This window comes from Meriones unguiculatus, chromosome 15 (genome assembly GCF_030254825.1).
Source record: "Meriones unguiculatus strain TT.TT164.6M chromosome 15, Bangor_MerUng_6.1, whole genome shotgun sequence".
NCBI lineage: Eukaryota > Metazoa > Chordata > Mammalia > Rodentia > Muridae > Meriones > Meriones unguiculatus.
The window spans coordinates 23,017,407-23,043,242 of record NC_083362.1 but is presented as its reverse complement, the minus strand read 5'-3'; the positions used below and the strand labels follow the sequence as shown (position 1 = coordinate 23,043,242).

At 42.3% G+C, this 25,836-nt stretch overlaps 1 protein-coding gene across 4 annotated transcripts; it reads left to right on the top strand.

Moving 5' to 3' along the window:
• Positions 1-439: 439 nt before the first annotated feature.
• Macir (macrophage immunometabolism regulator) lies at positions 440-22,915 on the top strand. Of its 4 annotated transcripts, none has more exons than XM_021661004.2 (3): positions 440-630; positions 8,926-9,015; positions 20,440-22,915. In XM_021661004.2, the coding sequence occupies exon 3, from the start codon at positions 20,463-20,465 to the stop codon at positions 21,084-21,086; it is 624 nt and encodes a 207-aa protein (XP_021516679.1). In that variant the 5' UTR covers positions 440-630; positions 8,926-9,015; positions 20,440-20,462; the 3' UTR covers positions 21,087-22,915. The 4 variants fall into 4 exon arrangements, with proteins under 4 accessions (XP_021516679.1, XP_060224257.1, XP_060224258.1 ...); XM_060368274.1 differs by lacking the exon at positions 440-630 and adding an exon at positions 1,120-1,654; XM_060368275.1 differs by lacking the exon at positions 440-630 and adding an exon at positions 1,701-1,905.
• Positions 22,916-25,836: the final 2,921 nt, after the last annotated feature.

Sequence of the window (25,836 nt, the reverse complement as noted above, 5' to 3'; positions counted from 1 at the left end):
AGGGAGGAAGGAAGAAAGGAAGGAAAAGAGAAGAGAAACAAATGACCCAGAGTCTGATTTTGGTTTTCACCCCGCCCCCTCCCATACTTAGGGATGTTTTGTTATTGCTGTTGTTTTTGAATTACAGGTGGGTTTTGTTTTGTTTTGGGACTTCATGGGCTTCCGCTCTCCTCAACTTCTGATCAGCAGCTCAAAAATAACAGCCCTCCCCACCCCGGCGGGAGCGCGGGGCTCCGCCCGGCAGCGGCGGCACCACGCCGCCTCGCGTCCGCGCCCCGGCCTCGGTGTCCGCGCTCTCCCGCCGGCCGCCCCGCGCCTTCTCCGGCCGCCCGCCCTCCGGAGCGTGCGAGCCTGGCGCAGGAGGCGGGCGCTGCGCTCCCGGGCCTCGCCTCCGCAGCCGGGGGGAGGGAGGGAGGAGGCGGGAAGGCGGGCGGGGGCGGGGAGGAGGCGGGACTACGCCGGGCCGTAGCCGGCGCCGAGCGCGGTGGGAGAGCAGCGGGTACCCGGCTGGCTCGGCTGGCGGCCTCTGCCCGCACCTCGGCGCCGCAAGCCCCGCGCCTCGCCCGCCCTTGGCTTCGGGGGGTCCGAGGCCGCTGGTAATAGAGGGGCCGGCGGAGCCCGGCACTGCTGGTACGTCGCACGGGGAACGCCACTCCTTCTGCAACCTTTTGTGCTGCAGCGGTGGCGGCGGGGATGGGTGGGGTACGCGCGTTACTGTGGGTGCCCCAGTCAGCGATCCACCGTTGCCAGTCCCAGGCACGGCGCCGCCCCTTCCCCGTCGCCTCGTGTCCGGGCTGGGCATGCGGGTGTGTGTGTGTGTGTGTGTGTGTGTGTGTTTGTGCGCCGGCCTCCGCGATGGCTGGCGGAGCAGCCGCGGTGGCACCCGGCTTCGAGGGGGGCCGCTCCCCGAACCCCAGCGCGGACGGGTGGCTGGGAACGGGAGGCTGGGGTGGGGCCCGCGCGGGATGCTGGAGCCCGCAGCTTCCTCGCCCAGGGGTGGGGCCGGCGACGCCGGGAGTGTGCGGCGCGTGTGAGTGTGCGGGGGCGTGCGCCCCGTGTGCGCGCGGCGGGCGGGCGGGCGGGCGGGCGGCCGGCCGTGCGCTCGCCGCCGACGCGCGGTGCGGGCCCTCTGCGGCCCGGAGCGACTCTCCCGAGGGCGGGCTGGGTGCGTCGGCGCGCACCGGCTCGGGGCCCCCGCCACGGGAGGCGGCAGGCCCGGGGAGGCCCGGGAGAAGGAGCGCCTGCCCCGGCCCGCGGCCCCGGCGGCGTGCGAGCTGCGGCTGCGGGGCCCAGATAGCGCCCGGGGAGGGCCCGGGCGACCTTATCTCGCCCGCCCCGCGCGTGCTGCACCCCGCAGGGGAGGCCAAGGCCGGCGCGGCGGGGGCGAGTAGCGCCCCGCAGACCGCGCCCCGCCGCCCGGCGCTGGCCCGGAGCTAGGGCGGCGCGTGTCTCGGGCACCGGCGCCCGCGCCCCACCTGTCGCGGGTGCCCTCCGGGGCGGTGGGCAACGTAGGCACCGGCGGCCGGCGGCGGCCAGACCTTGAGAAGCGGCCCATTGTGAAGCTGCCAAAGTCGCTCTAGTGGTGGAATCTGAAAATCTCGGCCAGAAAGGAGCCCGGCTCGCGGAGGCGATGACGGCCGCGTGCTTCCCCCTGGCAAGTGTCTGCCTCGCTAGAGACTCCGCGGGCTCTCCGCCCACGCCGCTTCGCTGCGAGTGGGCTGGCGGTTTCTGCAGAACCTGGGTTTGCGCGCGCGTGTGTGTTTGTGTCTGTGTGTGGGTCTCTGTGTGTGAGTGTGTCTGTCTGTCTGTCAGGGCGCGCGCGCGCGCTCAAGGCTGGAAGACGCTGAGGACACTGGAGCTGAACTTTTTCATCCCTCCAAGAGGAGTAATGGAAACAGCAACATTGTAAGCTGCTAGCGGCTCTCAGAGCCTCGAGAGCAGATTCTGTGCAAGTTCTCTTGAGGTTTCGAAACTTCATTTTACATTGTTCCCTCTCCTCCCTCCCCCTCCCCGCTCAAAAAGCCACTATATAATTTCAGGTGAAGAGCTGCTTTACAGTGGTGCAACAGGGTAGACACTAGAAATTAGAAACAACCGCTTCACAAAGTGTATTTTCCCAATTCAAAACGTGTAGCTTTTGGTCATAGTGAATGATTAGGTTATTTTAATGAATGGTTGTTCCTCTGATTTGGGTGTTTTTATTATGATACCTTGGGTTATAAACAAAACGGACAGGGTGAAATGTAAGCGTTGATGAGCATGGAGACTACTCAATTTTGGTAAGAACTGGTGCATTAAATGTGTCTTTAATTTTAAGTGGGACTGTTAGCTCCAAGTCTCCCAGGGTGTAAGGGGTACTCACCGACATTACTAACAGCCAATTAGCTTACATTATGTGTTCCGTGTTTTTAAAGAGTACCTTAGCATTAAGTCTTAAAAGGTAATTGGCATAATGAGAACAATAGTTTATGAACACCATTTCAATTTTTGTAGCCTCGATTATTTTCCCAATGAGTACCTACTTTTCAGCTTTTCTTTGGAAGGTGAATCACCTGCAAAGACACCTTTGTGAGTCCTTTTGTGGTTTTGTTTCCAGAAGAGGCAGGTTTCTTGTAAAGACTTCGAGTAGACTTGTGGTTTCAGCTGTTGTCAGACATGTTTAGAGTGAAGCTGATCTGCTGTAGTAACGTGGGTTTGATTTTAATTAGCAGACGTGGAAACCAAATGGATGCTGGCCTCTTGGAGGGAGTTGCTATTAAGAGAACCGATACTAGAAAGAGGAACACACACATTTGTGCCTTTCTGAACCAATTAGGGTTGCCTTGCCAGTGCTGGGAAGTTGATGGTTTGTTGGTAAAGTCACAGAAGGGTTTTTAAAAAAAGTCACACAGCACTTAATAACTACCCTTCCGAAACCCTAGTGATGTGATTTCACAAACTGAAGAAAGGTAAGATTGGAAGCGGTCTCTATGGTGAGAGCATGTGGATTCAGCTAAGTTTTTTTTTTTTTTTTTTTTTTTTTTTTTTTTTTTTTTTTTTCCCCAGTCAGTGCTGTAATCTGTCTGGCAGCTGAACCGTTTTATATCTGTTGAGTGTTTTCCTACTTGAGGCATGTTTTGGTTCCTTATTTATTTATTATTTATTTTAGAGTAGTCTTTCAGAGCAGAAAATATTTTGGTTGCAAAGCATTTTCACTAGTTGAAATGGAATTTCCCCTGCCCCATGGTCCCTCCTTAAAGACATTACTTTCTTCCCACTCCCTCACCCATGTTTTGGGAGAAGTAAAACTCATCACTTAATACTCCCGTTGTTTTGTTTTGTTTTTTTCCCACCTAAAAAATTCTATCTATCTTGAATTTTTCAAAATGTACAGTGCTTACAGATGTATAACCACATGCACACACATACACGTATATATAGAGAGAATTCATTTTTTTTTTTCATTCTTTAGTAGTGGATTTCTAGTGATGCCTGAAATACAGGTGGGGTTGGTGTGCAAGTTTGCTGTTACATGTAGGAGGTTGGTGTTAGACTTTTAAACATGCTCCACTCTTCTACACATTCAAGAAATATTGTTGAGTTGCTGGATAAGTCATTGAACGAATGGCTCAGTGAATGTACCTCCAAGGTACACAAACAGAAGGATTTATTTTCCTTTATAAAACCCACACCTCTGTGCTGTTTTATACCTTGGAATAGTATAACAGTTTGTCATCTGAGGATATTTGAAGGTTTAAAAGGTTTCTGCAGATAATTATGCTAGGTTATTAGCTATGAATAAGACATTACTTTTGGAGGTCATTATTATATTAACTGTGATATGTATCACTTGCTAGTTCATGTTTGCAGACTTTCCTACTGTGGAGCTTGTTGGGTGTATTTTTCCTTATCCATGGCTTCCCTGTGCAGAGGCAGTTGGCTGTACTTGGCCATGTTTAAGTTTTCTGTCCACATTGTTTACAGAGTAATGTCATGGAGCTTTCTGTTCGTTTCAGCTCTTTGTTTTGGAACCATTGTATCTTAAAGCTTTAGCTCTATTGACTTTAGTCTGTTTTTCTGTTTTTTTTTTCTTCCTATCCAAAGAATTTGAAATCTGTTTTTCGCATTCACCATCTAAGCCTTCAAATGCCAGGATAAAAACAATAGTCATTTGTCAGTGTTAGAGATTTATAGTTTTTTTTTTAAGTACTCTAAAAAATGGATGGTTTTGTTTGAAAGTTCTATTTTTGGCTGACTTTATTACAAGTTTTAATTTTTATTTGGGGAGATGGTAGTGAAATCTTTACTATACTTTTTTAGTAGATTGCTCCACAGGCAGTCTTAAAGTGGGCATGTAGCTATACTATTTCTTGGCTTTGCTGTGCTTATTTTTTGTCTCTTTTTCACTGTATCATCTACCGCTTTCTGGTGTCTGTGTCTAGATGGTGCTCGGGTACACATGAACAGCAACGTCAGGGCTGAAATTAAGGACCAGGAGGACGCGCCTATCCTTGGCTCACCTTGGGTCACTGCTGAGGGATCTGCTCTATTTTTGACTTGGCAGTGCTAAACCAGGGATAGTCAGTGACTACACTTTGCTCATTATGAAATTAGAGAGTGTTTCCTAGACTTCATCAGCTCAGGGCTGATTTATAATTCCTTTAAGGCTTCTCTGCTTTCAAATTAAGACTGAGCTTTTAACCAAGTTGATGTCTTTCTATTGGTGCTTTAAAAATGTTTGAAAGTATAAATATTTTTATATTTCTTCACAATTTATTCATTATATACACCCAGTTGAAGCCTCCTCCTTCAAATCCCCCAGTCCCACCCTCCCTCTCTCTTCCTCTCATCCCCTTTCCCTACTCCACAGAAAGAGGGAGTTCTCCTCTATTGCCATCTGCCTATAACTTGTTAACTCTCATCAGGACTGCCTGGATCCCTTCCTCCGTGTCCTGGCAAGGTTGCATCATCAGGGGCAAGTGATCAAAGAGCAGTCAACCAAGTTTATGATAGAGGCAGCCCCTGCTCCCCTGACTCAGAGATCCACAGGGAGACTGAGCTGCCAGTAGACCTGAGCACGGGGTCTGGTTCTCTCCATGCATGGTCCTCCCTTGGTGCATAAGTCTCTGCAGGACCCTGTGGGCTCGGATCTTTTAGTTTTGTTAGTCTCTTTGTGGGGCTCCTGTCCTCTCCATGTCCCTCTATTCCCACCCCTCTCTTCCATAAGACTCCCTGCGCTCTGCCCAAAGTTTGGCCATGAGTCTCAGCATCTGCTTTGATTCCCTGTTGGGTGTATCCTTTCAGAGGACCCTCTATAGTAGGCTCCCATAGTAGCTGAGTAGTATCCCATTGTGTAGATGTGTCACAATTTCTATATCCATTCCTCCGTCGAGGGACATCTAGGTTGTTTCAGATTCTGGCTATTGCAAATAAAGCTGCTACTAACATATTTTTCCAGTGCATCTAAAAGCTTGGAAAAAATATGTCACCAAATGCCTGGCATAAATTATGTGAAAGTTGAAATGAAATTTAAGGCTTTCAAAATTGTCTTTATTCAGAATTAAGACATTCACATTTTTCTAATGTTTCTTTTTTGGTTTTCAGTCTAAGAGCATGTATCAAATTTGCCTCACTTTATGACTGGTATAGCCCTGATACATAACTGTAGAATAGCCAGTAGCCTGCAAATATTTTTTGAGATTTTTCCTGCCATTCTACTCGTCTTACCTAGGGTTACTATTGCTGTAATGAAACAAAGCAATTTAGGGAGGAAAGGGTTTGGTTTTTTTTTGCTTACATGTCCAGACCGTAATCCACCATTGGTTCAATCAGGACAGGAACTCAAGCAGCACTGGAACCTGGAGTCAGAAAGTGATGCAGAGGTTATGGAGGGGTACTTGTTGATGATTATTAATATTAATTATTGATTTACCTTTTAGTTAAACAGTGGTTATTACTAAACCAGCTGGATACCCAAATCACCACACAGAGACTAGGATATATTTAATTAACCTAGAGCACAATGCTGGACAATAATTACTCCATTCTGAACTTCCAAGCCTGCATAGCTTCCTCCCATTCAGATTTCTCACATTATACTTGCTTTTTGGTCATATCTTAGGTCCAGTTCATCTCTCCTGGTGTTTTCAGTTCCTCTCCTCTCAGATCTCTCTTTTCTGAATTCTCCTCCCACTCACTCCTTTCTCCTCCCCTCCAGACCAGGATGTCCACCCTGTTCTCTCCATTGCTCAGCATTAGCTGGTTGTGTTATTAGCATTATAGAGAACAAATGGTAGCATGTTTACACAAACTTTGAGACAGGTGATGCTTAGAATAATTATCACAATGCAATGTCCAGAATGAAACCAGATGGTGGGGTAGAGTAATCAGCATGTGAATGAACAAGGGTAAATTGTATACATACCACAAGAACATTATACCAACAGGTACTGTTTTTGGCTTGCTCCTCATGGCTTGTTCAGCCTGCTTTATTTATAGACTTCAGGACTATGAGCCCAGGGATGGTACCACCCACAGTGGGCTGCCCCCTCTCCCAGTCAACAATAATTAAGAAAGTGCCCTACAGGCATTTCTACAGCCCTATAAAACTATCCATCATAGTATTTATATTTTAAAATATTTATCCATTTGTGTGGGCCTATTTTCATTCTGGAGTTAAACTCAGCTGTCTCCATCTTCATACTATGTGCTTTAAAACCCTAACATTTAAAAAGTTTGAAACCACCCTGAAACTAGTAATAAAACTAGTCATTTCACAATGATGTAATAAGTCTTTTTATATGAAGTACCTCTGAGACACTTAGAGTAGGATTGTGCCCACAGAAAATAATGGATGTATGTTTCATCCATTTCATCACACGTATGGATGTGATTGTTGTGTGTAAGGCTGTGCTTGTCCATACTTTTGAGGATGAGTGAATGGGCCTTGGAGCCAGGCTAGTTGGCATGCGGAGTCCTGTGCTGCTCTTAAGTAGTAGTATTTAACCAAATACTTCCAAGTGAGGTTAATAGAATTTTCTTCAAGGAGGAAAGGTTATATCACATAAATTATGTCTTTTGGCATGTCAAAGATGCTGAAAACCTCATTCTTTTCATTCTCATTTCCCACTACAAATCTATTTCCTTAACATATCAGTGTAAATTTCCTAATGCTATTCTGTAAATTCTTTGGGGGATAATTATATGAAGCAAATATTTTTATCATTAGGGAACAGATTTTGTTTCAGTGCACTTCAGTTTCTGGTAAGAGCACAAGCCTCACTGGTGAGAGAGGCCCAAGTCTTAATTATGCAGATTGTTTGTTCACTGAATTTAAACCTAGTTGGTGGTAAAATAAATTAAATAGAAACATGTCTGGTCTCTACATTGAAAGACGTTCCAGTGGCTAATAGCATCAGGGTTCTTAGCATGCTAATTTTGTTGTATTAGCTGCTTCTAGTTATCAAGGAAACTACCTTGAATTCAGTAAATCATCCATTTCCTTTGGCTGAAACTCCTCTGTGCTGGGACGAAAATAACAATCTCTTGTCCTTTTCCTTTGCTGTCTGTTTTAGTCTGAGAAAATGCTGTGTTTCCAGGCTCCACACACCTATATAGATAAAGTGAATCCCCTCCACAGTTATACGTGCCCACACACACATACACACACGCACACACACACCTTATGTTGAGTACAGTGTAAGAACTGAGCAACCAATGAAACCTGCACAGGTTTAAAGGGACTTTGGAGAGGTGTTTTTGTTGTTGTTTATGTTTTGTTTTGCTTTGCCTTAACAAATTAATCCAGTTAATTGTGGATGCATGGAGGAGATGCTAGAGACTTTGAGTAGGTTGTTTTTTATGTATTTTAAAAAGTGTTTTCTGAGTTGGGGAGATGCTTTAATGGCCAAAATGCCTCTTGTGCAAGAATGAATGGCGACCCGAGTTTGTACCCTATCACCTGTATGAAAGCTAGACATGGCAGTGCCAACAGCTGAGCTAAATTGATGACCTGTAAGCTTAATTAGAGACCCTATCTCAAGAAATAGACTTAGGGTTATGGCTCAGTTGCAGAGTTCATGCCTAGGATGTTCTAGCTCCATGTTCATTCGCCAGAACCAAAATAAATAAAGTGAATAGAGAAAGAAGAATACAGCATCTGATGTTGAACTCTGGCTTCCATATGTGCATGTGTGGCTGGATGAACGTGTAAAGACACCCACATGCACACAGAGCCACACACATTCACACGCTCACACCCACCAAACACAAATCTTTCAAGAACTTTCCAGTCATTTGTCTCAAGCAGTCTAAGGACAGATTTTAATTATTGCTATTTTGGAGTTCAAATGTGTAAACAACAAAATTAATAGCATAATAACAAGATCACACACCTGAAGGGCTTCCAGAATGCAAAACACATTCATCTACCTGAGTTCCCTCCAGCCACATAACATAGGAAGGGGCAGTGGAATGATTGGCCTTGTTTAGAGATGGCTATTTCTGTAGAGTCAGGAAGGAGAGTTCCTAGCATGGCCGCAGCTAAGACACGTTCTTTCGTGCCTACCTCAGTATTACTTTTTTTTTTCCCCTTCATACAGTCTCCTGAACACATCAATAGGAACAGAAAGTTAAAACCCACATTTAAGCCTTCACTATCTCATGCTTTTATTTAGTCTTGTTAAATACTCTTAAGTTTCTAGGTAGAGTTTACACAGCACAGCACAGGGGAACAAGTGCAGTAAGATGTTTTGAAGATTCATCTAGCCAAACTAACTCACAACAACCTTGTAATTGAATTAATTAGTTACTGTGTCCCACATACCCTGCACCAGCATTAGTGCCTCCTGCAACTTTCATTCTGTTTTGCAGTTAGAATTGTTATAATTGCTTTATAAATTGTGTTACTCGTTAAATTACAGGCTTATTTTTGTGTCTCATATTTAGTATCTGGAGTAGAACAGAAAAATTATTATGCCTGTGTTCTCTTGGGACTCTCTGGAAGTTGCACAGTGACATCATCTGGAATTTAGTCTGGTAAGTTATATTTTGTTGTTTATGTTTGTTAACCATTATGAGAACAGGACATCATAGTGTGTGATAAATGCTTCATAGATGAACAGGTGAAAGTGGTGTCCATGTATTCTTATCTTTGTGTGTGCCATAGTCATGAGATTATAATGGCTGTAATTGCAATTGTGGTAGCAAGCATGCTAAAATTCTTTGAAACGTTTGATGCTTTCATGTTTTTCTGAAGTTCCCATAGGACATGGGCATTCTTAGGGAATAGTATTTCAGAATATATGATAGAGGTAGTTGATCAGATTCAAGGGATATGTTAATAAACATTATACCCAGAACTGCTGAAGTAACGTGCAAAACATCCTAGTTATGTATTTTCATAAATATAGTAGCTGAAGGACAACAATAGTTGTAATTTGCTGCATGTGTGATGCTCCTTTATTTTATCGAACTGTGAATTTAAACCTGAAAGCATGCAATATTTTGCCATCTTTTAGTTTCCCTCTCCCTCTCTCCCATGCCTGTATTATGCTCAACATAATTGTTTGTGTGGTTCAAGTCTTTGATGGGGCAAGTAGTTAAAAATAGCCTTGTAGCTCTTTAGCATTTTCAGGACTGGATTGGTGTGAGTGTCTGCTCTTTGAATCCTTGTGATTTCTTGCTGTGGCTAACTTTGAGGTCATTGTCTTTGGAGAAGTCAGTTCCATAATCAGTGGTCTCTAAATGGTCAGCCAGCTGTAGAATGATTTAAAAGGATAATGGCGGAGTGCGCCAATGTTAAATAGAGGTGTCATATCTAATTCATTTAACGCACTTTAAAGATTTTGTTTTTTATTTTGTGTATATGTGTGGGTGCATGGGTGGGTTTGAGCAAGTGCATGTGGTACTTCCAGAAGCCAGAAGACTACATCGAATCCCCTGGAGCTGGTCTTCTTAGAGGTGGTTGTGAGCCAACATAGATACTGGAAGCAGATCTGGGCCCTCTGCAAGAGCTGTACATGCTTTTAACTGCTGTATATCTCTCCGGCTTCCAAGGAGTACTTTTAAAAACTGAAAACACTACTAGAAATCTCTTTTCAGAGGAGAAGTAGTTAAGAACTCACAGTACATTTGGAAAGAATCTATCTGGGACATTGACCCACCCAACTAAAGTGAACTAGAAGAGATGGAGGGGAATCTACAGCAATCGATGTACATTTGCATGGTTTTCTGCATTTATCTATGTGTGTATGAATGTGCCTTTGTACCGTTTTTAATGTGCCTGTTATATTTCTTAATAAAGCATTATGAAAGAGCTACAAAAGGTGAAGGGATTCAGCTCGAGGGGCGTGGTCACTGAAAATGATGCATAGAGGATATCCATCGAGTTGCCTTTGACACTGAGGCTGTGTAGCCAAGAAATTCTAATGTTTTGGAGAATGATGTAAAACTTGGCAATACATTACCAAAACCTCTTAAAGTCAGGTTCATTGAAGGATAACTTGTCTGTGATAAAATTTATTAGAGTATAGTTTGGAAAGGTTCCTGTGTTCCTTTGTAGTGTGTTCCCTCTCCTCTCCATTGATTAATTTCTGTCCTAATTATTTTGCATTTTTCCAGAATGCCATATGAATGAAATCATTGTATATAGCCTTTCCATCAACTTATGTCACTTGTTGGTTTCCTGGTTTATACTGTTTGTTGCTGAGTGGTATTTCATTGTATTCATGCCTCACACTTTTTCTGTTTCTTGAAATGATGTTTGGATGCTTGCCAGGTTTTGATAGTTATGAATGATGCTGTTATAAATATTTATGTTCATGTCTTAGTTTGAACATTTATTCACACTTTTTTTGGGTAAATTTTTAAGACTAAGGTTGTTGGTTTATTTAATAAGCATTAATTCACCTTTATAAACCATGTTAGGCTGTTATTCAGTGTACCCCTAAGTAACTAATACACCAAAGTGCATTGAGATGAAGTCAAATCTCATTCAGCATAGACTTATTTAGTTTTATATCCAATTTTAGCAAGTTTGGTTAGCAGATCTTTTCAACCTTCAGTGGATTAAAATGAGTAAATTTGAAGGCCTTGGGGATAGTGACTGTAAGCAGACAAATTAACGTCTACCTGAGTGACTTAAAGAGGCAGCTATCAGGAGAGTGGAGTTCTGGCAGACACAGTTGGCAAGCTTCGAGACCTTGATGCATATTAAAGTTGCCTGGCTTTTTTGTTATTGTTATTGCTTTTCATTTGCTTTTAAAGTATTTTTTAAAGAAAGACTTGCTTATTTATATTTTCTGTGTTCAAGTGTTTTGGCCTCATACACGTGGGTACCCTGTGCATATGCATGCCTAGAGCGCCCTTTGGCCCAGAGGAGGGCATCTGAGCCCCTGGAACTGGAGGTGAAGACTATTATGAACAGCCATGTGGGTCTGGAATGAGAAGCTGGGCTTCAGGGTGTTCTTCTCTGCCATTCCAACAGCAGAGGCCAAGTAGGTAAAGTCCCAAGATTAAGGGAACCCGTGGACTCGTAGTCATGCCTGAGAGTCCTCACCAAAGAATGGCTCTGTTCTGTGCTGTTTGGTTCAGGCCCACTGTGAAAAGGATTTTGCGAGCATGATAATATTTTTGTTTTGTGTGTGTAAGATGGTCACATCTGCTTTGTTTTGTAATATATTGCTAAATATTGCTAACACAGCAAGGCATGAAGCATTGTTTTGATTTTTGTTTTTTGTTTCTCGAGACAAGGTTTTTTGTATAGTCTTGGTTGTCCTGGGCTCACTTTGTAGACCAGGCTGGCCTCAAACTCATAGCAATCCCCCTGCCTCTGCCTCTCTTGAGTGCTGGTTTTAAAGGCATGTGCCGCCACATCCGACTAACAAAATTTTTTTTAAGAAAAATAATTGTGAGGCTTGGGAAATGGTAGTCAGGAAAGGACTAAGTCCAATCACACATTTGTAATCTAGCTTCGGGAGGGCAGGGAGAGGTAGGTCTCTGGGGTTCTTTGGGCATTCATTGTAGCCCACCTTTGGAGTTTCAGGGTTATGGAAGTCTGCCTGTAAAAAACAACCTACCAGCAAAACAAAACAAATCACAAAGAAGATGGCTCTTACAAATAACACCATAGGTTTGCCTTCTTGGTGTCCATGTGCGTGAATATACATTTATATTCACACCCCACACATGAACACAGTTCTCTACTTCCCCGTTTCTACTTCTTGTGTGCATGCATGCGCATGTACTCATGTGCGTGTGCGAACACACACATACAGGCATATTTTTGTATATCATCTTTGAAAAACACCAACTATTTTTAGAGCTGGTCTAAGAAGCTAGGGCATTTGTACAGTGTCTTCAAAATGTTATCTTTTGGCCAAATGTATAGGAAATTTGGCTTCTTGGAGAGTGTTAGAACTGTGCACATTGTATACAGATGTGGTCCTCTGACAACTCATACGGGTGCATAGGGCATCTCCTGTGCATCTATTGTAGCTGTACTTTGCTTTAGTCTCAGCCAGGACTCATGTTGCGGTAAGACATACTATATCCATTACTTTAAATTGCACACTCTGAGTATTTTCTAGAATGTGTGTGTGTGTGTGTGTGTGTGTGTGTGTATAAACGTTTTTATGATTTGTTGAAGGAAATTGGATACTTAGTTTATAAATCTGTAGAAGATATATCTACATCGGTTAGAAGTGAAGCTATCAGAGTAGAGATCAAGAATGGAAGCCATCTCTGTTTTACTTATCTTTTTTGTTTGGAAAGGCAAACACATTGTCCTTTGGACACACATTCTTCTTTTCTTCAGCGATTCCTATTTATAAGCAATGAGAGTAGAAACAGGATGCTCTCCTGGTGAACGTATAGATTGCACTTTATAAAAGTATTTACGTTAGCTTTTGGTTATATAAAATAGTACATTCTCTTTGTAGAAAATGGAAACATTTTACATAAAGCTTTGTGGCCATTGCTAAAAAAAATTTACAAAGCATATGTTCTTTGACTCAGCATTTTAGTTTTGGAATTTCTTGCAAAATTAGTCTTCTCTGTCTCTGTTTCTCTCTGTGTGTATGTGTGTATGTGTGTGTGTGTGTGTGTGTGTGTGCACATGTAAATAGGAAACAAGGGAAAGTGCATTTAAATATTAATAAGGGTTTCTTTCAGGTATAATATTGGTAGGGAGTGAAGAGAGATTTTGGCTTTGATAGAATGTCAATATAAGTTATTTGAATTGAATTTCTTTCAGTCTGCGTGGATTATTTTAGAGGGTTCAAAAATATTAAAAAGTTCAAATAATTATTGAATCAGGCTGGTGAATAATGGAAAGGGGTAGAAAGTGTCTGGTTGGGGAAAGTAGTTAAAAATTGTCTGTGAACTAAGGCTGTTTGAAGATCTCTGCAGCTCCTTAAGGTAATGTGGAGAAGGATGGCGCTCTAGACTGTAGCATGAAGAATGGCGCTAAAGAACTGTGGCATGGAAGATGCTGCTTCAGAACGCTAGCACTGAGGATGGTGCTCCAGGGTGTAGCATGGAGGATGGTGCTCTAGCATGTAGCATGGACAGTGAGTCTGTCTTCAGTGTGCCCCTCACGAGAGTTGGCTGTGCCCATACTCACAATACTTGTGCTATCAGGTTATCCTTCAGGAAATCCCTTCTGTCCCTTCTCTCCAAGAGTATTATGCTATATCTGAACTTCACTAGATCCTTTGTGTCGTGACAACTGTTTTCTGGTAATCTCATACCAGAGTTTATGACAGGGATGAGAAGGGTGTGTTAAGGGAGGACAGCAAAGTAGATCAATGTCTTCATTGTTTGAAAGAGTCCAGCTATAGAATTACATATCCTTTGACATCTCAGCTTTAGGATGAAAAATTTCAAGGGCATAGTGTGCTAATGATACATGAATATACATAACAGGAAGGGTAATGAATCAGTGAATTCCTTTGAGTTTTAGGTGGAATATAGGCCTTAGGACACAGTGTTTCTCAAAAAGAATTCTTTGTGTATCACTTGTGAAACCACACAGAACTAGTCCAGGGAGCTGTAGCACTTAGACTACTTTCAAACTGTTGATATTTGTGTTCAAAGTTTAGAAGTTCATGTTCTCTTCCTAGAGAGTATAAAAGAACTGAGAGATCTTATTAGAGCTACACTTTTTTGAATATTGTATGTGTTATTGTTTGGATCTCTTGCTTTTAGTATCAGCCCAAATTCACAATTTTACACTAATTAGTAGTGGAAATGTGTGATTTGTAATCGAGGAGTCACCTAGTTGAATGATTCTTCATTTATCTTAAGTCACATCTCTACCCATTATCAGCTCTTTGCTGTTTGTTTGAGAAGATTTTTACTTGTCACTTCACATTTTGTATTCACTTGCTTAAAAACAGTTTCAGAAGCACTGGGTTGACTTATCTACATTAGACTTTCCTAGTTGTATCTTTTTGTGCTTCTGTGTGTATGTGCATGCTTATATATGTGCAGGTACATGAATGGGCCTGTGCTCATGTGTGCGTGTGTGTGCATGTGCCCTTGTACATGCATGTGTGTACATGTTAGTGTGCATGCAAGTGTTTGTGTATGTGTATGTGTGCGTGTGTGCAAGGGGGGGTACAGAAGACAACTTGAGGTATTGTTTCTTAGATGCTATCTACCTTCCTCCTTTTTAAACAGCTTCTCATTGACATGAAACTCGCCAAGTGGGTGAGGCTGGGTGCCCAGTGAGTGAGTCTTAGGGCTCCGTCTGCCCCTGGATGACAAGCTCTTGTCCTGTGTGCTTGATCTTAGCCTGGATTCAAGGGATTCTGCTCAGGGCTTCGTGCTCTCCAGACAAGCACACTGCTGACCTAGCTATCTCCCCAGGACGATAGTTTTGTTTTCTATTCTAGACTCTTTTTTTTTTTTTCCATAGAAATTTTACTGCTTCTATTAGTGTTTTTCTGTTAACCTTTTCCCCTTCGAATTGCTGTTTTGAATCTTCTGCCCCAATGATGGATAAAAGGCATTCGTGGAAACAAGAAGGGTATCTTAATGATGTATAACTTAGAAACATTGGATCTTGATTTTTTGTGTGGGCATGCTTGTGTTATGTATGCATGTATATGTGTGTTTGTACTCACCCATGATGCACCTGTGGAGGCCAGCAGTCAACAATGAGGGTCATCCTTTATCACTGTCCACCTTATTTTGGAGACATGGTCTCTTCCTGGACTGGACCTTACTTTTTTGGCTAGACTGGCTAGTCAGTTGGACCCAGAGTTTCTCCTGTCTTCCTCACCCACCATCTCTAGAATTATAAATGCTACAGTACCTGATTTTATTAGGTGCTAGAGATCTGAATTCAGGTCTTGATTCTTACACAACAGGTACTTTGCCTATTCTGCTGCCTCCCCACCCTTGTGGGTGACTTCTAGAGTCACTGTTTATTACTTCTGCAGAAGTGATGTTTTGTTTTGTTTTTTACATTTATGTGCAAATATTCATGAGAATATTTGTGATCCTGTCTTAACAACAATACTTTCTAAAATGAAGTCATTTTAGAATATGAAACAAAACGCTGAGTCCTGAATAAACTTGCTGAAAGTAGGAAGCCCATAGCAGTATTTCTATGGAAAAACCTGGAGAAGATTCTGTGATATATAAGCCATCTCCAGTTAAAGTCCTTGTGCTGAATTTTCAGTTAAGTGATTTTCAACTAAGAAACTTGGAGGCTGTCGTGTAGGTCAATGGAAGAGCATGTCTTTAGTATTCACAAGGCCCTGTGTTTAATCAACATCCACAAACAGCATGAAAATACTTCCTATGAAAGAGTTCATGTCTCAAAAAGTACCTCCAGGTGTGCTGGTGTGCACCTGTAATCTTCAGCTTACTGTGTGTGTGTGTGTGTGTGTGTGTGTGTGTGTGTGACTTGGAGACAGGTCATTCTTTGATGTCAGTTGTTGTTTTTTTTTTTTAATTTTAATTCTTGAATTAGAAAAGCACCTAAGCCTTTTTTTTTTTTCAGTCGGAGCAGTTCTATTTAACAATCTGAGAAAAATGATTCTGTTATTTCCTCAGATTTTGCCTCAGTGTTTAAATTCATTCAGGAAATTCTCAGGAATTCAGTAACAGAATGTTTTCCTAGGCCCCATTGCAGAATGGGAGCTGCATGGGCCACTTGGTTTGGCCTCCTGTCTGAGTGAAAGGAAATGCTTGCCCATGGGTGTTCTCTCTGAAGCCTGGTTCCACACTGCCTTTGTAGAGCTGCACAGTAGGTGTTCTTTCAAAGAGCAACATGCAAGTGAGAAGATCTAGAGATTGTAAGGAACACAAGTTAGCTAAGTGTCACATTCATTCTCTTACTTGTGGAGGGTCATGGAAGGAGAGGGGAGACTGCTGAGGAGGGCAGAGACCAGAGGGAAAGCAGCAGGCCTGGTGGGTAAGTCCTGACAGTAAGGTGGGCTATATAATAAAGAACCGTATGCACATGTGTGAAAGTGTCAGTGAAACCACTCTTACTTACTACAGGGAGCATGAATAAGAATTGTTAGCAGTTCCTGAAAGCCCTGGTTCTTGCTCAGTATCAAAGCTTGAAGGTCTTGTTCAAATGTCAATCAGTACACTATAGAGATGGAGGAAGCCAGCCACGTAGCTGTTCTGAGAGTACACTCACCGTTTGTTGCTTGGGATAAGTGTACTAATACATGAGAGTTAATGCGCACAAGTGTTTTCCGGGTCTTAGAATTTCTCATGAGAAGTTCTGTAGGTAGCTGCTGCTTATATCATTGGGAGACTCATTCAGAAGTTTCACATGAGAACTGACCTGTTTTGCATTGGCCTTAGTTATTGCATTAGATATTTATGCTACAAGATGTTAATATTAAGTTAATAGAAGTTAAAGAAAAAAACATTTCAGAAGCGTTTACCATAGTGAGTGGGTTATGTCCTCACTTAGAATGTGGTGTGTCTCTCGTACCAGGCACCTCTTAATTGTTTCCCATGGAGATGTGTGAAGATCATTTTCATAGTTTTGTCCAGACTGAATGATATTTCTATTTGGCTCCTGAAGACATAAGGATACATTTTCATCTAATAGTAACATGTATTCATGACATGCCAGAGTTTGACCTTTATATATTTCTCTACCTATTTTCTGCAGTTTTCTAGTTTTCCAAAAACAATGTACCATTTTGGCCTGTTCATTTAAATCATTGTGTTCTGCTATCTTTATCTTCCATCTCAAAGATACTTCCTAAAAATTCTCAGTTTGCCTTGGTAAAGCAGAATTGGTACAATGTTGGAGCAAGTGTCCCATCACCCTAGAAGCTGGTGCTCGCACTTTACTCCTGCAACTCCATCCTTTTAAAACCTGCTCAGCAGTTTCCCCACTCCAGGCAAAGTAGATGCATCTCAGCGCAGTGTGTATGTGGATTGTCACCGAGTTCAGAATAGATAGGGTCTGAACTGTGGCCTCTCAGAAGCTTACAGAACAACTGAAAACAATAGGGTTGCTGGAAAACCATGAGTTGTCATGAAGTGCCAGACTGGAAAGAAATCTAAGCCAGTACTCACTCAGTGAAGGCAGATGACTACAGTGTCACTGTCCTGGTGGCTGTTGTAGGCTGTGTGTGACTGTGTGTGTGTGTGTGTGTGTGTGTGTGTGTGTGTAAAAGGAACTTTTATGGGTTTCATCTGTCTGTTCCAATTGTCTTGGATGCTTACTGCCTCTGTCTGTTACCCTAATCCAAGTCTGAAAGCTTCTAGCCTCCATACAATCTAACCTAGGCCTAGAACATTTTGACACTTATAGCTAAATAAACTCACCCTTTCTTAATTTACTGAGCTCTGGGTTGGCTGGTTCAGTTCAGTTGTTCTGGCTCAAACTTCTCTCCAAGCTGACTGATTCAATCTGGCTTTTCTCTCAGCCTCTGGATTGCTCTGCTTGGCCTCAAGCTAACTCCTGCAATCTTTTCTAAACTTTTGGTACCTTCTCATCCTCTGACTTGCTGTGTTTTCACCTGTGTCTAGCTTGTTCTCTCAATCAATATCTCCCTGTAAAACTCTCCTGGTAAATATGCCTTCTCTCTCTCTCTTTCTCTCTGTCTCTCTCACTTTTTCTCTGCATTGCCCCTTACGTAGCTTCCCTTTTGGTGTATCCTATTCTGTCAACTCTCTCCGATTCATCACTTTTTCTGCCACTCATTTAAATATCACTTTCAAACATGGGTACTGCCTTCTACAAACTAATTTTATTTTACCTTCATTGTTTGGGATTAAAGGCATGTACCAGATCACACCTGGATCCAAGCTTTTCTTTACCCAATATTTTCTCTTTACCAGGCTGTCCTTGAACTCAGATTTTCTTGCTTCTGTCTCCTGGATTATAGGTGTGTTTATATTCCAGCTGGATTACATAGACCTAGAAGATCTTTGGATGTGATCTCTTGCCAGAGCAGCCATGTTCTAAATTAAAATTCCTGTACATAGGTGTGCTCATGTACATGTGCACGCAAGAGTGTGTGTGCCTGTCTACGCCTGTTTGTTCCTGCCTTTTGCTCCTTGGTGCTGCTTACTTGAACCTCAACATGCCTCTGTTCCTGTCCTTTGAAGGTGACATATCAGATTGAATTGCTGCCTATTTGTCAGGTTGTGAAGGTTGAAGGCCTTAGATTTGTCCTCTTTTTCTCTTCTACATTACAGAGTTAGTGATCAAGGAAGGTTACTTTGTCAGTGGCCCAAAGTTTGATTAGCATGAAGATTGGGCATAGCTTGGAATGATTCTATGAGGTTCAGGAGCTGAGATGTCAGACAGGTCTAGATAGACTGGCAGTTACTGTTCAGGTCCTGTCAGTAGAGAAACAAGTTTCATTCTGGAACAGTAACAAGATATAACAAAACCAGTTACTTTAGATCCAGAAGGCCAGGAGAATAGTCTATAAAGTTTACAGTTAACTGTGACCTTGTGTGGATCTTTCTGATGGCTACTATGTTGCAGCTTCTTTATAGATGCAGCTATGGTGTTTCCAGCTATGGTGTAGATGGGGAATGTAGTGAGGACAGCTGGCCTCTCAAGAAGCAAAGCAGGAAGAAACTTCACAGATTTTCTGGTTCTCTTGGTTTTAGTTTTCTAATTGCCTAAAATCTAAACGAATACTGAACCCTTAAGAAACAGATCAGTGTTTTATAAAAGCTCTCTTGAGAATTATGTGACATAATAGCCTTTCTCAGTAAAATTTTCATATTAAACTCAGTTACTTGACATTTTGATTATTATTCTGAGATATTTCTTTAAAGCCAATAGAAATTCAGCTAAAGTAAAATTCCTCAGAAGATATTATGTTTTTTTCTATTATATTGTTCCCCAAAATTTGTATTATCTGCTGTTTTCTAGGAACCTCGCCATTATTCATGACAGTATGTGTCATTAGGTTTTCAAAACTACATAAAGTGATAATTGCAGCGAACAATCCTATTATTCATTGTGAATCATTCTTTTTATTAAACTGTTCAAGAGTAGTATCTTAGGCATTTTAAAATAAAATAGCCATGTGCTCATGATATGTTTTATGGTTAAATAGTCATATGAAATAACATTTGGTATTCTGTGTGTATTTTTTAAGTTGGTCTATTTTTATTTTATGTGTATGAGTGTTTAGCGTGCCTATGTCTACGCACCATGTATATGTGGTCCCTTCATGGCCAGTAGAGGGCAGTAGATTATCTGGAGGAGTTACAGATGGTTGTTAGCTGCTGTATGTGTGCTGGGAACCAAACCTGGGTCTGCTGCCAGAGTAACAGGTGCCTTTTCTGAGCCATTTCTCCAGATTTATTTTACAGATGTTTAGTATTCAGACTTACGTGCTATGTTCTGTTCAGTTAACTTTTTTTAACTACAGAATGACTTTTCTTTAATCCGTTGGAGATGTCAAAGGAAGGCATTTTGCAGGGTTTCCATCCGTTCTCTAAGTGCGCTGCCAAGAGGTCAGAAAAGTTATTGGGTAAATCGATCGGTCAGTAAATTGTGTTGTATTCCTCTTAAGCACAGTTATGAAGAATCGGTATGAGAGAAAATGTAATTTTCGAGTCAGATTGTTTTGAAACCTTCTGTGAAAACTTGTGTGCTTACCTTCGAGTCAGATTGTTTTGAAACCTTCTGTGAAAACTTGTGTGCTTACCTGTCTTTGTGTGTTGTTGAGATCTGTACTGAATTTCCAAGCCTACCTAGGAGTAAAGCTTGTTGTGCTTGAGCTGAGTGCTGACTTGGAGAAGTACCCCATTCTCGTTTCCTCTTGGTTTGAACATCTCTGTGAGGCCTCAGATTCTCGTTTACCTGCCCGTGCACTCTTGGATACAGCATGGCAGTGTTATCTCTCTGCTGTACTGTCTGTCTTCCGGACAGTTGTTATGGGTTCTAATGAGCTTGGTCCAGAGGAGCTTTGTGTTACCCTTTTCTAACCTGAGTCTGCTTACTTCTAGGAGTGTGCAGCCTGGTGCCTAAGATGGAAGTAGATATAAATGGGGAATCCAGAAGTGCCCTGACTGCCCTGCCCTTGCCTGTGGCTGAGGGGAGCTCGCCAGGAAAAGCAGAGGCAGAGAAGCCCCGCTGCTCTAGCACACCATGCTCACCCATGCGTCGGACTGTGTCTGGTTATCAGATCCTCCACATGGACTCTAACTATTTGGTTGGCTTCACAACTGGTGAGGAACTCCTGAAGTTAGCCCAGAAGTGCACGGGAGGAGAAGAGAGCAAGGGAGAAGCCATGCCTCCCTTACGCTCTAAGCAGCTGGATGCGGGACTTGCGCGCTCCTCTCGTCTGTATAAAACTAGAAGTAGGTACTATCAACCATATGAGATCCCAGCTGTTAATGGCAGGAGGCGACGGCGGATGCCCAGCTCAGGAGACAGGTGCACCAAATCCTTACCTTATGAACCTTATAAGGCCCTCCATGGGCCCTTGCCTCTGTGTCTTCTTAAAGGTAAGAGGGCTCACTCCAAATCCCTGGACTACCTCAATCTAGATAAAATGAGCATCAAGGAGCCAGCTGACACAGAAGTGCTACAGTACCAGCTTCAACACCTGACCCTCCGAGGGGACCGAGTGTTTGCTAGGAATAATACATGAATGACTTGCATAGAGTTCAAACCACTTTAGGTCAGCCTGTACTCGGCTAGAGAAAAAAAAAATCTACTGTCGTACTCTGTACATGACCCTTCACGTTAGAGATGGTTATATCAGCTAAGTGTTCCTGGAACATAAAAATTGTTTGGATCAAGTATTGGATACAGGAATGAAATCACAGGTACTTGGGGTGGGGCGGGTGGGATATCGTTCTAGAGCACGCGACTGCAAGGAAAACAGAATGTTGACCGTTAGTTTGCATAGCTTTCTAGCTAGGAAAAGGCTTTGGTGCAGTAATTTCACCTTTATGATTCGACACTCAAATTGGGAATGTTACCTGCTTGGTTGTTGCTAACTTGGTATGATTCATTAGAAATTTATATAGAAGTACTCACTGCTTCTTGGATCTCTGTATTTTACTATGAAATGTATGTGATGATTTGTCTTATCAAATTTAGAGCTTGAACACTGCTGAATTGGACCACTTTTTATTTTTAAATATTGAGTTTAAATATTTTATAACTGGTTTTGCACTGAAAACAATTAACATTTCAGATTAAGAAAATAATCTCTCTTTACTTGCCTCAATAATAATATTGAGCAATGGATTTTTTTATTTCCGCATGGAAAGTTACTGATCTCTATGGCTGTAAAATATTCCTTTATAGCATTATTAAAGTGTGTCTTAATGAAATTGAATTTGGGATACAAAGTATTTATTTTACAATGGGTAGTGGGTGGAAAGCTTTTCCAGAATGTTTCTGATGTGAAGTTTTCATCAGTTGGAAACATTTCCTTAGTGCTTATTTTCTGATTTAAATTCTACAAGGAACTTGAAAATGGAAAGGATTCTCTCCACTGGGTTGTTGGCATAGTACTGCTTGCATCTCAACTTCTTGTAAGTGAATATAACTAGCAGAGGCTCTCATGATTTTGACTATCAAATGCTTGAACTAAGTATAAAGTGATACCGCTCAGCAAGGCGTTGGGTCTTTCTGGGTTCAGTTCTCTGCAGCGTGGCACTCATCAAAATTCCAGTTTCAGGATTAGTGTGGGAGCCTAACGTACTCCTACAGTTTTAATGGGCTAATCCTGGATTACCTAACAGTTTATGTCTATCACACTGGTTTAATTTGTTGCTAAAGAAATAATTCCTTGTCTTTAGTAACAGAAGCAGCTCAACTATTCTTGACCACAAATGTATGTAACTTACCTTTTGTAAACATTTCTATTTCATTTACTCAGTCTTAAAGGTGCAATTTATTACTGATTTGGCATTTCTGGCTATATAGAATTACATATTTTATGTTTTCCTTTGAGCACTGTAAGTTTCTTAGGGGTTAGCAGTCTTGCTTATAAAGTAAGAACACTTTTTTAATTGACGAATGGGCCATTCCTGGAACAATCGTGATTTTCCTCTGTCCAAAATGAATGGCAAACTTTATTTAAAGCAGAATAAATGTTAGGAACCCCAGGAACTCCTAATTGAGGCTTACTCTTCACAGAGGCAGCCGTGTGACAACCTGTTTGAGAGAGCTGTGGAGAGGCTGCCTCATGTCTTACTGAATTGATCAGAGTTTTTGGTGGCTGGAAAGTTTCCGCTGTTGTCTATTTTAAAGTAAACTGCACCTTTGTAACATATTGTATTGATGAATGATCACTAAGATTAACTATATCTATACAGTCATTAGTTGGACAAGTAATAGAATCCTGTCAGATGCCAAAGAGTTGGGATTTTTACACTTAATGATTAAACACCGTTATTTATTGATGATTTACCCTCTGGAGCTGTATTATTTCTAACTATGAAATAAAAGGGTGATGTAAACACACATTGTTTTGTGGTGCTTTAAATGAAGTAGACCATCACTAGGCCAGCGAAGGATACACCGAGGGGGCTGGTGAGAGGCACTTGATTGAATGCCTGAGTTTGATTTCCAGGACCAACTGCTATAAGTTGTCCTCCAGTGTCCACATTTGTGCCAGGACACATGTGCACATGTGTGTGCATGTGAACACAAGTTAACAAGTACATGTATACAAGAATTCCACACACGCACTGTATTTCAAGGCCCTAGTTTCATGAAACAGAAACATAGGTACTTGCTGCTTGTTGACACTTCACGGTGAATCAGGAAGTTTCTGGCACAAATGAACCTGCACAACGCTTGATCTGACACAGTTGATATGACTTGTTACATAGCTGTAAATAACTTAAAAACTGCTTTCCTAGATGAAAAACTTGGGAGTTCCAAAGGATTATATTCCTGTGGTGGGTAGTACATTATCAGAGGAGGGGAGGAAGTCCGGGAAAGGATGGGAGGGAGGACAGGGAGATGTCATTAAAGTGAAGAAGGTTTGAGACTCAGAGGAAACACAGGGTAGCTGAGTGTCTTGTGGCTACTGTCCAGCTCAGTTTACAGCTGAGGGGAGCTGCAGGGCTGCTCTTGTCAGGAGCCAGGAAGGCAAGGCTTCTGAACATGGAAAGCCCGTGGTCTGAGAGCCCCAGATCCTTTAAACCACTGTGTAGCCAGGGCTCTTCTGTTCCAGGTGTATCTAGGCTGGTCTTTCCTCCTCATGTATTAAATGCTTGTCTGTGAGCTGCAGTGTCTTTCTTACTTGTTTTTTGTTTGTTTGTGTTTCTTTTTGATTTGGTGGTTGGTTTTTTTTTTTTTGGTAACTTTAAAAGCATCTGAGTTAACTTTTAAAGGCAGATTGAGCTCCCCAAAGGAAGGAGCATGCCTTAAATCTTGAGAAAAGCAGCCTAGTTTTCCTTATATTTTTCTACCCTAATATACTATTGTCTTAAAAACTCTTTTATTCCATTACAGTGGTTGAACTTTTTGCAATGAGACTTTTACTTGGTCCTGGTCAAAGTGTTTTTTTGTTTGTTTGTTTGTTTGTTTGTTTTTTCTCAATCACAGCAAGGAGAAGGGGGAGGTGGGTCACAGTTTACAAATGGTGTAAATGCTCTCAAAGAGATGGGTGAAGATGGGGGACAGGTCGTGCTGCTACAGTGCAGATTACGGCAAGTGCTATGTCACATTTGCCCTTTCAAACAATGATATTTGATTAGGGAGATTGCTGCAGAAGATTGCTTTGGAAAGATAATAAAACATGACCACAAAGCTGGAGGTGGGGATTGTCAGCATTGAATGATGCCTCTGTCTTTGTTATATCATTCATTATCACTATTATTTACAGTTTATTCGCTTTGTATCCCAGTTGTAGCTCCCTATAACACTCTTTGGGGTAAGAATTCTGAAATGGACTTCTTTGATGTGTTTCATCAGGAAAAATAAAGCTTTTTTTTTTTTTTTTTTTAGCTGAGAAATGATTAAAAGAATGGACGTGATTTTTTTCGCATGCTAAGCTCACAGAGCACTGTCTGCTCTGGCTGTGTGTGTGTGTGTGTGTGTGTGTATGTGCACATGTGCATGTGTTTGTATTTTGCCACTGTGAAGTTACTTTGTGCAAGGTTTTCTTTTTTTTTCAATGCAGTTTATTCAGGAACCTTGAACAATCATCTGACCCTGGGGAAAGCCAGCCCACAGCTTAAATAGCCTCTGGGTAGCCAACCCCAGTATGCCACGTGGGCAACGCAGATAGGTCCACATACACGGAAGCAAGCCAGATCCTCAGCCTTAGCCAAATGTGGAGTTGTTTGTGACAGAGAGCACTCACCATCGGGAAGGTGGAAGGCAGAAACCAGCTCCATCTTTAAGGCGCGGCATTATGCAGCTCTCTACAGTTCCCCCTTTTTGTTTTAGACACATCAGGCAAGAGTAGAGGTCTGATCTCTGATATTAGAAATAAATTGGGACTTTGTACTGATGTTCAAAGTCCCAATTTATTTGGGTGGCTGTTTAGGTGTCATCCACCCAAAGAGCATCAGACCCGTCAGATACCTTTTTCTCAGAGGGGGGACCTGGGGCATCAACCCGCATGCAATCAGACATGCTCTTCTCTGGGTCGAAAGCGGCTGACCCTGAGTACAGTGCTTAGCCTAGCATCCTGAGCGTAACATTTTAGCTTTTTATGGTAGCCAGTGCAAGGTTTTCTTAAATGGTTTTAGAGAGATGTCTGAAGCCAAATTGGAACTTTGTTACCTCTGTTCTTGTGGCTGTGTTTGATGTTTATATCTGTGGGAGAGCACAGGGTGAAGAAGGGAAGCAGCAGCTGGGCTGGAAGAGGGTATCTGCATAGTCCATCTATTCCTTAGATGCTCTGTCTGGGCTACTCTGGAGAAAGCTTTGAACGCCTTGCTTTAATAGAAGAGTTAGCAGCACTTTCTGAGTGCTCTCAGAGAGCATTCCTGCTGTGTGCTGATGAAGAAGTGGGAATATGGCTCCATGCTGACCTCTAGCCCCATTTACCAAGAGGAATATGCTTTGCCACACTTCTGAGTGTCAGTCATGGAAATGTATCTTTAGAAGTCTTTGCATCCTCTACCTCTGGCCCAGGACTTCAGGAAGGGAAAATAACTTAGGCATCAACAAGTATGTGAACTCAATGAAATTCAGGCTTCCGTTTAGGTTGGGGATGGAGGAGCAGAAATTGAAGCATGCTCACCACCAGACTCCTTACAAGTGCATGTGGCCAACATAACAGTCTTTCCTAGAACCCAGATGTGGTCTGTTTCCTTATCATTTGTTAGGCCAACCATTGGGCAGCTGTGACAGACTGATGAGTGTGAGGCAGGAGAGAAAACATGTTTTCTCAGACCCCAGGATATCTTCCATGATGAGGAACA

Excerpts from the sequence above, each read along its gene's own strand:
- Macir (XM_021661004.2), top strand. The coding sequence starts at position 20,463 with ATGGAAGTAGATATAAATGGGGAATCCAGAAGTGCCCTGACTGCCCTG.